The sequence below is a fragment of the Mandrillus leucophaeus genome, unplaced genomic scaffold (genome assembly GCF_000951045.1).
Source record: "Mandrillus leucophaeus isolate KB7577 unplaced genomic scaffold, Mleu.le_1.0 Scaffold411, whole genome shotgun sequence".
NCBI classification, from domain to species: domain Eukaryota; kingdom Metazoa; phylum Chordata; class Mammalia; order Primates; family Cercopithecidae; genus Mandrillus; species Mandrillus leucophaeus.
In genome coordinates, this window is record NW_012104377.1 from 77,437 (window position 1) to 89,690 (window position 12,254).

Here is a 12,254-nt window from a genome sequence, read left to right on the forward strand (position 1 = left end):
TTGTATTTTTTAGTAGAGACGGGGTTTCACCGTGTTAGCCAGGATGGTCTCGATCTCCTGACCTCGTGATCCACCCGTCTCGGCCTCCCAAAGTGCAGAGATTACAGGCTTGAGCCACCGCGCCCGGCCAATATTTTTCTTAATATGTATGCCTCTTTCTGATTCTCCTATTTTTATTAGAGGTATTACCATTTTGCTGTTTGGTTGTCTTAATAAAGTAAATTAAAATGAATTTCATTTGGAGAAGTTCATGTCATGCCTTGAGATTATGGACAAGCCTGGAATCTTAGAATATCAGGTGTAGAATTTGCTGCTCTGTAGGGTTGTTAATAACATTTTAGTAATAACAATATCTGTATTTATATTGTCACTTCACAGGTATCATTTCTCTCCTTTTTCTTAACAATCTTGGGGGGTAGGCTAGGTGTATCTCGTTTCACAGATATGGAAAGTTAAAGAAGGAAGGAAACAAACACATACTGAGAATGCACTAGGTGCCAGGTTTTGTCACTGCTAAATGAAGGGAAACTGGCCTTTCTCTTCTGTTTCCTACTCTTCATCAGCAACCAGGTTTGAAATATCGTTGTCATTGATCTTAGAAGTGGGAAGCATCCTGGAGATGTTCTTAATTATGTCCTTGCAAGGGTTGGCCTGTGGACCTGTGTCAGTCTACAAACTGCTTATTACTGGTCTGTGATAGAATAAGTGTGGAAATTATGAATAAGCTTTAGAAAATTGTGTAATCATGTAACATGCCTCAGCATTTAAGTGCGTCTTTCCGCACTTAACTTGAGAAGCACTGATTTAGTCCTTCCATTCTGCAGTAATAGCATCTTTTTTATTTTTATTTTTTCCGTTTTCCATAGGTTATTGGGGTCCAGGTGGTGTTTGGTTACATGAGTAAGCTTTTCAGTGGCGATTTGTGAGATCTTGGTGAACCCATTACCTGATCAGTATTCACTGCACCCTATTTGTAGTCTTTTATCCCTTGCTCCCCTTCCTCCCTTCCCCCCAAGTCCCCAGAGTCCAGTGTATCTTGCTTATGCCTTTGGGTCCTCATAGCTTAGCTCTCACATATCAGTGAGAACATAGGATGTTTGGGTTTCCATTTCTGAGTTACTTCACTTAGAATAATAGTCTCCAGTCTTATTCAGGTCACTGCAAATGCCATTAATTCATTCCTTTTTATGGCTGAGTAGTATTCCATCATACACACACACACACACACACACACACACACACACACACTTATACACACACCACAGTTTTCTTTATCCACTTGTTGACTGATGGGCATTTGGGTTGGTTCCATGATTTTGCAGTTGCGAATTGTGCTACTATAAATGTGTGTGCAAGTATCTTTTTCGCATAATGACTTCTTTTCCTCTGGGTAGATACCTGGTAGTGGGACTGCTGGGTCAAATGGGAGTTCTTCTTTTAGTTCTTTAAGGAATCTCCACACTGTTTTCCATAGTGGCTGTACTAGTTACATTCCCACCAGCAGTGTAGAAGTATTCCCTGATCACCACATCCACGCCAACATCTACTGATTTTTGATTTTTTGATTATGGCCATTCTTGCAGGAGTAAGATGGTATCGCATTGTGGTTTTAATTTGCATTTCCCTGCAAATCAAATTTGCAGTTAGTGATGTTGAGCATTTTTCCATATGTTTATTGCCCATTTGTTTATCTTCTTTTGAGAATTGTCTGTTCATGCATGTCCTTAGCCCACTTTTTTTTTTTTTTTTTTTTTTTTTTTTTTTTGAGATGGAGTCTCACTCTGTCGCCCAGGCTGGAGTGCAGTGGCACCATCTCGGTTTACTGCAAGCTGTGCCTCCTGGGTTCACGCCATTCTCCTGCATCAGCCTCCCAAGTAGCTGGGACTACAGGCGCCCACCACCATGCCTGGCTAATTTTTTGTATTTTTAGTAGAGACGGGGTTTCACCGTGTTAGCCAGGATGGTCTCGATCTCCTGACCTCGTGATCCGCCTGCCTTGGCCTCCCAAAATGCTGGACTTACAGGCACGAGCCAGTGCGCCCAGCTGAACATAGCCCACTTTTTATTGGGATTGTTTGTTTTCTTCTTACTGATTTGTTTGAGTTCGTTGTCAATTCTGGATATTAACAATATCTATATATTGTTATATCTATATATTGTTATATCTATATATCAATATCTATATATCCTTTGTGAGATATATAGATTGTGAAGAGTTTCTCCCACTCTGTGGGTTGTCTGTTTACTCTGCTGACTGTTCCTTTTGCTGTGCAAAAGCTCTTTAGTTTAATTATGTCCCAGCTATTTATCTTTGTTTTTACTGCATTTGCTTTTGGGTTCTTGTCATGAACTCCTTGCCTAAGCCAATATCTAGAAGTGTTTTTCCAATGTTAGAATTTTTATAGTTTCAGGTGTTAGATTTAAGTCCTTAATTGACCTTGAGTTGATTTTTGTATAAGGGGAGAGATGAGGATCCAGTTTCATTCTCCTACACGTGGCTAGCCAATTATCCCAGCACCATTTGTTGAAAGGGTGTTCTTTTTCCACTTCATGTTTTTGTTTGCTTTGTCAAAGATTAGTTGGATGTAAATATTTGAGTTTATTTCTGGGTTCTCTATTCTGTTCCATTGGTCTATGTACCTATTTTTATACCAATACCATGCTTTTTTGGTGACTGTGGCCTTATAGTATAGTTGGAAATCAGGTAGTGTGATGCTTCCAGATTTGTTGTTTTTGCTTAGTCTTGTGTTGGCTATGTGGGCTCTTTTTTGGTTCCTTAGGAATTTTAGAATTGTTTTTTTCTAATTTTGTGAAGAATGAGGTGGTATTTTGATTGGGAATATGTTGAATTTGTAGATTGCTTTTGGCAGTATGGTCATTTTCACAATATTGATTCTACCCATCCATGAGCATGGGATGTGTTTCCATTTGTTTGTGTCATCCATGATTTCTTTCAGCAGTGTTTTGTAGTTTTCCTTGTAGAGGTCTTTCGCCTCCTTTGTTAGGTATAATCCTAAGTATTTTATTATTATTATTTTATTTTGCAGCTATTATAAAACGGATTGAGTTCTTGATTTGATTCTCTGCTTGGTCGCTGTTGCTATATAGAAGAGCTACTGATTTACATATGTTAATCTTGTATCCAGACACTTTGCTGAATTCTTCTATCAGTTCTAGGAGCTTTCTGTAGTCTTAATGGATTTCAAGGGTAAACGATCAGATCGTCGGCAAACAGTGACAGTTTGACTTCCTCTTTACTGATTTGGATGCCCTTTATTTCTTTCTCTTATCTAATTGCTCCAGCTAGGACTTCCAGTACTATGTTGAAGAGGAGTAGTGAGAGTGGGCATCCTTGTCTTGTTACAGTTCTCAGAGGGAATGCTTTAAACTTTTCCCCATTCAGTATTTTGTTGGCTGTGGGTTATAGATGGCTTTTATTATATTGAGGTATGTCCCTTGTATGCCAATTTTGCTGAAAGTTTTAATCATAAAGAGGTGCTGGATTTTTTGAAATGCTTTTTCTGCATATATTGAGATGATCAGGTGATTTTTGTTTTTATTTCTGTTTATGTGGTGTATCACATTTCTTGACTTGCTTATGTTAAACCATCTCTGCATCCCTGGTATGAAACTCACTTGACATGGTGAATTATCTTTTTGATAAGTTGTTGGATTCGGTTAGCTAATATTTTGTTAAGGGTTTTAGCATCTGTGTTCATCAGGGATATCGGTCTGTGGTTTTCTTTTTTGGTTATGTCCTGGTTTTGGTATTAGGGTGATGCTGGCTTCATAGAATGAATTAGGGAGGGTTCCTTCTTTCTCTATCTTGTGGAATATTGTCAAAAGGATTGGTACTAATTCTTCTTTGAATGTCTGGTAGAATTCTGCTGTGAATAAGTCTGGTCCTGGAATGGTTTTTGTTGGTAATTTTTAAATTACCATTTTAATCTTGCTGCTTGTTATTGGTCTGCTCAGGGTATCTAATTCTTCTTGATTTAAGCTAGGAGTGTTGTATTTTTCCAGGAATTTATCATTTATCTATGTCTTCTAGGTTTTCTAGTTTATGTACATAAAGGTGTTCATAGTAGCCTTGAATGATCTTTTGTATTTCAGTGGTATCAGTTGTAACATCTCCTGTTTTGTTCCTTATTGAGGTTATTTGGATTTTCTCTCTTCTTTTCTTGGTTAATCTTGCGAATGGCCTATCAATTTTATTTATCTTTTCAAAGAACCAGCTTTTTGTTTCATTTATCTTTTGTATTTTGTTTGTTTCAGTTTCATTTAGTTCTGCTCTGATATTGGTTATTTCCTTTCTTCTGCTGGGTTTGGGTTTAGTTTGTTCTTGTTTCTCTGCTTCCTTGATGTGTGACCTTAGAATGTCAGTTTGTGCTCTTCCAGTCTTTTTGATGTAGGCGTTTAGGGCTATGAACTTTCCTCTTAGCACTGCCTTTGCTGTATCCAAGAGGTTTTGATAGGTTGTGTCATTATTGTTGTTCAATTTGAAGAATTTTAAAATTTCCATCTTGATTTTAGTTTTGACCCAATGCTCTTTCAGGAGCAGGTTATTTAATTTCCACGTATTTGCGTGGTTTTGAAGGTTCGCTTTGGAGTTGATTCCCAGTTTTATTCCACTGTGGTCTGAGAGAGTGCTTGATATAATTTCAATTTTCTTAAATTTACTGTGGCTCGTTTTGTGGCCTAGCATATGGTTCTATCTTGGAGAAAGTTCCGTGTGCTGTTGAATAGAACATGTGTATTCTGCAGTTGTTGGACAAGGCCTTTTACTATTATATAATATCCCTCTTTGTCTCTTTTAACTGCTGTTGATTTAAAGTTTGTTTTGTCTGATATAAGAATAGCTACCCCTGCTTGCTTTTGGTGTTCATTTGCATGAAATGCCTTTTTCTGTGCCTTTAAGTTTATGTGAGTCTTTATATGTTAGGTGAGTCTCCTGAAGGCAGCAGATAGTTGGTTGGTGGGTTCTTATCCATTCTGTGGTTCTGTATCTTTTAAGTGGAGCATTTAGGCTATTTACATTCAATGTTAGTATTGAAATATGAGGTACCATTGCTTTCATTGTGCTCTTTGTTGCCTGTGTGCTTTGGTTTTTGGTTTTCTGTTTCACTTTCTAACGTGTATTTTTGTTTTATAGGTCCTATATGATTTGTGCTTTAAAGAGATTCTGTTTTGATGTGTTTCCAGTATTTGTTTCAAGATTTAGAGCTCCTTTTAGCAGTTCTTGTAGTGGTGGTTTGGTAATGGTGAATTCTCTCAGCATTTGTTTGTCTGAAAGTGACTGTATCTTTCCTTCATATGTGATGCTTAGTTTTGCTGGATACAAAATTCTTGGCTGACAATTGTTTTGTTTAAGGAGGCTGAAGATAGGGCCCAATCCCTTCTAGTTTGTGGGTTTCTCTTGAGAAATCTGCTGTTAATCTCATAGGTTTTCCTTTATAGGTTACCTGGTGCTTCTGTCTCACAGCTCTTAAGATTCTTTCCTTCGTCTTAACTTTGGATAACCTGGTGACAATGTGTCTATGTCTAGGCAAAGGTTCCCAGGTCAATGGAGTTGTGTATTTAGGAGGATTATGGCTGCCTCTGCTGAATCACGTAGGTTGTCAGGGAAGTGGGGGAAAGCCAGCAGTCATAGACCTCACCCAGCTCCCACACAATCTGAAGGGCCAGCCTCACTCCCACCATGCCCCACCTAATAGCCCAGTCTGTTTCCAGGCAGTGGGTGAGCAGGGCTTGAGAACTTGCCCCAGGCTACCTGCCTCCCAGCTGGGAAAGTAAAGGGCTTTGGTTCTTTCCCCACCTGTGGAGTCTGCACACAGGATTTGTGGCCTCCCCCACATTCTGGCCAGGAGGCTTCTCACCCAGTTCAGATTGTTACAAAGTTCAGCTGGAGATTTCCTTCTCCCTGTGGCATTTTCCCCATGCCTCTGGCTGCCCTCCCAAAAGATCTCTGTGATGCCAGGCAGGAATGACCTGCTTGGGGAACCAGTAAGCTCCCGGAACCTTTCCCGCTGCTTCCTCTACCCCTGTATTTTGCTCAGCTCTCTAAATTGACTCAAGTCCAGGTAAGGTCGGAAACTTCTCCTGTAAACCAGACCTTCAGTTTCCCCAGCGCGGGTGTGTGTTCGGAGCAGAGGATCTCCCTTTCCTACTTCTGCAGTTTGGGCATTCACAGTGTTTGGAATGTCTCCAGGTCCTGCAGGAGCAGTCCACTTCCTTCAGAGGGTCTGTGGGTCCTCTTGGGATTCCTGGTTTGTTCTTGCAGTTGTTCTGGAGCTAAAATTCACTATGCAAGCCTCTGCACTCTGCTCTGTGTGTCAGAGCTGCAATCCAGTCCTGCCTCTCATCGGCCATGATGATCACTTCGCTATTTTAAGCCAGTCCTGGGGGTAAAGCGCCATCTGGGGCACACGCAGTGACTGCGCAGCACAGGAGGCAGGCAGGGCCATGCAGCTGTGGCCGTGCTGTCCTAAGAGCGGGACTGGAGCCAGGTGACACTGAGGTGGTGATAGCAGTGGCAGGGGTGCAGGTGCATCTTTTTAAAGTAACAATTTTGGCAACTGATTATCGACCCAAGCTTTGCCTTCCCTTCAAGACCTGCCTTTCCTTTTTTGTATGAATGAGACTTCTATTTTCCTAGTTATGCAGATTCTGAGCCATTGAGTCATTGACTTTCTAATCCTTCATACTGAGTCACCAAAGTGAGTTAGTTCAATTATGATAATGGCCGTTATATGTTTTTTTTGTTTGTTTGTTTTGTTTTGTTTTTGAGAGGGAGTCTTGTTCTGTCGCCCAGGCTGGAGGGCAGTGGCTTGTGATCTTGGCTCACTGCAACCTCTGCCTCCTGGGTTCAAGTAATTCTCCTGCCTCAGCCTCCCAAGTAGCTGGGACTACAGGCATGCACCACCATGCCAAGCTAATTTTTTTTGTATTTTTAGTTCCTCGTTTTATACATTATGTTACTGTTCTTCTTCCCAGTCTTTGCTGGTGGAAACTGCTGCCTGCTTATTGTCCCTTCCCTGGTCCTTGCCAGCTGACAAAGCTTGTCTTTATACATGTCTTTATGCATGCAGATTGCCTCACGCTCTCCAGTCCTCCTCCTTCCATCCTAGCATGGATCCTTGTTATCTCTTTCCCGGAGTTTTACTCTTCTCTCTCTTCTTCCATTGATTTTATATCTGCTGCTGACTGTAATCATTGTCATGGCACACCTCTGTGATTGTGTTTTCTTAACAATTACAAAGCTTAGCAGTTAGGAGTGCAAAATTTAAAAAATTACAAGTCTCCTGCTTTGCCTGTGGAATAAAGGTTAAACTCTTTAATTTGATATTTAAGTTTAGAAAGCTAACCTTACCTATCATTATTCCCTTATAGACCCCTTACCTTAGCCACACCAAGCTACTTACATTCTTGCTCTTCACCATCCTGTCTATCTCTGTATCTTGGCTTACGTTTTCTATTTGTGTGAGGTCCTCTTTCTTCAGGGTTCATTTCTGCTGTCACCTCCTCTGCAAAGCCTTTCTTTTCTTCCAGCAGAGTTATTTATTTATTTATTTATTTATTTATTTATTTATTTTGTTGAGGCAAAATCTTGCTCTGTCACCCAGGATGGAGTGCACTGTTGCTGTCTCAGTTTCCTGCAACCTCCACCTCTCAGGTTCAAATGGTTCTCCTGCCTCAGCCTCCTGAGTAGCTGGGATTATAGGAATACACCACTACACCTGGGTACTTTTTATATTTTTAGTAGAGACAGGGTTTTGCCATGTTAGTAGAACTCTTGACCTCAAGTGATCTGCCCACCTTGGCCTCCCAAAGTGCTGGGATTACAGGCGTGAGCCACTGCATCCAGGCCTTCCAGCTGTCTTTCCAGTGAACTTCAGTAACACTTTACCCTGACCTCTGTTGTGATACTTTACTGTTTTCTGTCTTGTGTGAAAGATATTTATCACACTTGCTAGCTCTACGAGAACTCGCAAGTGTAGACCTTCTGTCAGAGGTCAGGGAAGAATTCAAAATGAAGAATCCTGGGCCCCATACCATGGAGATCTCTGTTTCAGTAGATTTCGGGTAGCTCCTAGGAGTCTGAAACTTTTCAGTGCTCACAGATTTTTCTGATTTGTGGTCAGATGTTTGAATCATTGGCCTGTCTGCCCCACTGTTTTTGTTACTGATTTTATTCTTTTTTGAATTGTTTTAACTTTTGGTAAGTGTTTATCTTGTCTAAATTGCATTGCAAACTCTTTGAAATGTTGGTCTCTCTTCTGTAGTGCTGAGCATAATAGATAAACAGTAAATGTTGAATGTTGAGTAAATGAAAAGATTGAAGTAAAATCCTTCCATTTGTAGATCTGTAGTAAAAACTATACTGATGAGAATGTGCTTCTTAGGAGAGATACTAAGTAGAAGTTTATAAAGTAGGCTGTTATAGGCTATGCTGAAGGAAAGAATAATAATATCACTTAAGAGAAACCAAGCAATGAATAGCAGAAGATTGGTAAGATAATATATAGTCCATGGTGTCACATGTGTGGTATTTACTTATGATAGAAGAGAAGGAAGCTAAAATAACAGGTCAGTTTTCAAGTCCAGAGTGCATTATCCCTAACGGTAAAAAGTAAGATCACATTTGTTCCATAAAAAAGTGGCCTTTTAAACCTTGCTGGTGGTAGACATTGCTAACTAACCTCAGCACTCTTTCTCGTTGAGCTTAGATGTTCCTTCAGCATCACTTCCACGTAGCATTTAGCCAGGACACTAGTTAATCACATTATTAGCATGTGATGGAAAATCCTGTATGTAATCCCTGACTTATTAAATGCTGTCTAGGATACTTCCATAGTTAAAAAAAAATACATGGTAGAAAGCTGGGCACGATGGCTCACGCCAGTAATCCCAGCACTTTGGGAGGCCGAGACAGGCGGATCACGAGGTCAGGAGATCGAGACCATCCTGGCTAACATGGTGAAACGCCGTCTCTACTAAAAATACAAAAAAATTAGCTGGGCGTGGTGGCGGAAGGCGGAGCTTGCAGTGAGCCGAGATCACATGAATTGCACTCCAGCGAGACTGTCTCCACCCCGCAAAAAAAAAAAAAAAAGTGGTAGAATCGATGCTATCCCTACAACCAAATTTCTTTAGGTGGTTAGCAAGAAAAAGGTAGTTAAAAACCAGAATGTTTAAAAGGGCAGCTCTTAGATAATAAACTGTTAGAATTCACTGCCCTATTTCTGGTATGACCTGTCTTTTATGAAATTATGCTGTTTGTTTCCTCATAACTGTCATGTCATTTACTCAGACATTTTAGTAAGTAAAGGTAAAGAAATGAATTTTTTCCTCTAGAGTCTCTAATCACTTAAAATTTAGAAGACACTGGCATATTAAGTGTCTACCGATGCCATGCTAAGAAGGCTGTTTCTGAAAGCACTGGATTAACTCTGTCCTTATTGTTGAAATACTGTACTTATTTCAGCTCTATTGGAATTCTCTTACTCTAATTGTGTGAAGTATGTGCTCACATGCCACAAAAGTTTTAAACCTGTGCATTCGGCCACAGTTCCTAATTCTCTTTTCCCCTGTCTAAAATGAGCCTAATGTAACCAGTTTTTCATTTCTCTCCCTGCACTTTCCAGGTCAGATGATGATGATGCGGAGAGTAGGAGCTCCAGGGTGACCCAACTTTGCACTTACTTTCAGCAGAAATATAAGCACCTGTGCCGCCTGGAGCGGGCAGAATCTCGTCAAAAGAAATGCCGGCATACATTTAGGAAAGCTTTGCTGCAGGCGGCCAGTAAAGAACCAGAATGCACTGGTCAGTTAATACAAGAACTGCGGAGAGCTGCATGCAATCGAACCAGGTTAGAGCCACAGCAACCTATTCTTAAGGGACTCATCTCAGTTTGCTTTCTTTATTTTGTGAGAGGATAGTTGAGGCACAATGGGAGATGGCCACTAAGTCACAAACATTTAAGCATCGTGTTTTGGTTTTCTTGCTTTGTTAAAGTGCTGCAGGTGTCAAAATAATACTGCCATGAGCTAACAGTAAAATTAAAGCATTGCTAATAGTTTGCTGAAGTTTGATTAGAATTTATTCATTAAAGATTTGAGGATGTTACCTGGCTTACAAAAAAAATACAATGCTTAGAAATTTCATGTTATTTAAAAGTAACATTTATAGATTTTTAACTACAAAAGTAGTATTTTATGTTTATTTACTTGTGTTATTTGAGTTTCTTTTCAGTGTTGGTTTTCGTTTTTTGTTTTTAGAGACAGGGTCTTGCTCTGTTGCCCAGGGTGGAGTGCAGTGGTGCGATCATAACTCACTGCTGAGCTCAAATGATCCTCCCACCTCAGCCTCCTGAGTAGCTGGCACATGAAAAGGCACATAGGCACATGAAAGCGTACCCAGCTGATTAAAAAATTTTTTTGTAGAGATGAGAGTCTGCCTATATTGCCCAGGCTGGTCTCAAGTGTTGGGATTAGAATGGGATTAGAGGTGTTAGCCACTGTAGCTGGCCTTTTCAGTCTGTTTTCTGTTAATATTTACATTACCTCACAGATTATTTGTGTAAGTATTTTATTACATTGTTTTTTTTTAAGAAAAAATTCCTTCTGTTTATAATGCAGATACTTGTTTATTGTGGAAAATTTTAAAAATACACAAGAAGGGAAAAATCTTCATGTTGTCATTCACAAGACAGAATGAGCACTGTTAACATTTTGATTCTGTTTCCTTCTAGTCTTTGTGTGTGTGTGTGTGTGAGCGTATAAATTTTCCACTGAGCCATGTGTTTATATTAAAAAGCAAAATTGAGATCATGTTCTCTACATTTTCGTTTATTTCCATAAATGCTTTTGTTTGTTTATCACTGAATTATGACCACTTTCTCATGACATTAAGTCTTAATTATTAATTAATTACATTAATTCTCATGACAATAGTTTGAGTGTTCTAGTTTTCCCTCAAAAGTATACCGTAGCCATTTCCCTGTGTTCTTCAAGATTCTTTTGAAAACATGATTCATCATGTTTATATAATAGTCCATTCATGAAAATCTGTGTATCGGAAATGTAGAGTTATCTGATATTTTGGAAATTTTGGCATTTTACCGTTTTGGTGGTAATGGTGAAAACCTTAGTACAGTAATACCTTAGTTTATATTAAATGTTTATATAAAATGTTTCAAAAATCCAAAGTTATATTTTCTAAACTGATTACAGAATTCTGTTATACATATATAAACATAAAATATCTTCTATATAAATAAATATATGTAGTATCTGTTGTGTATATATAAATACATATTTATATAACAGAATTTTGTTTTTTATATATATTTTAATTATGGTTCTTTTTCTTTTTTTTTTTTTCCAATTTTTTTGAGATGGAGCCTTTCTGTGTAACCCAGGCTGGAGTGCAGTGGCACAATCTTGGCTCATGGCAACCTCCACCTCCCTGGTTCAAGCGATTCTCCTGCCTCAGCCTCCCAAGTAGCTGGGATTACAGGCATGTGCCACCACGCCCGGCTAATTTTTTTTGTATTTTTAGTAGACTGCCACCACGCCTGGCTAATTTTTGTATTTTTAGTAGAGATGGGGTTTCACCATGTTGGCCAGGCTGGTCTTGAACTCCTGACCTCAGGCGATCTGCCTACCTTGGCCTCCCAAAGTGCTGGGATCACAGGCATGAGCCACTGCCCCTCCTGGTTATTACTTTTAACTGAAATACACATTTAAAACACTAAATTGAATTTTAAAATTTCAAAACATGGCTGGGCGCAGTGGCTCACACCTGTAATCCCAGCAGTTTGGTAGGCTGAGGTGGGTAGATCACTCGAGGTCAGGAATTTGAGATTAGTCTGGACAACATGGTGAGACCTCATCTCTACTAAAAAATACAAAAATTAGCCAGGTGTGGTGGCGTGTGCCTGTAGTCCCAGCTACTAGGGATGGTGAGGTGGGAGGATGGCTTTAGCCCGGGAGGAGGAGGTTGCGGCGGGCAGAAATCATGCCACTGTGCTCCAGCCTGGGCTATAGAGTGGGACTGCTTTCCAAAAAAAAAAAAAAATTCAAAATATTGTCTTACTTTAAGGAAGTAAAGTTCAATTCTGATTCTTTTCGTTGTTGTTCAGACAAGGTCTCCGTCTGTCGCCCAGGCTAGAATGCAGTGGCATGATCATGGGTCACTACAGCCTCAGCTTCCTGATAGAAGGCCAGCTTCTTTATTGAGTTTATTATTTATT

General features: G+C 39.7%; 1 protein-coding gene across 2 annotated transcripts in view; it reads left to right on the forward strand.

Annotated features, from left to right (window-relative positions):
* Positions 1-12,254, forward strand: part of INO80D (INO80 complex subunit D) — a 105,868-nt gene that overhangs the window by 60,838 nt on the left and 32,776 nt on the right. For both annotated transcript variants that reach the window (XM_011992465.1, XM_011992464.1), the window contains one exon: positions 9,645-9,869. In XM_011992465.1, the coding sequence (XP_011847855.1) occupies positions 9,645-9,869 (225 nt within the window). The remainder of the gene's footprint in view (positions 1-9,644; positions 9,870-12,254) is intronic.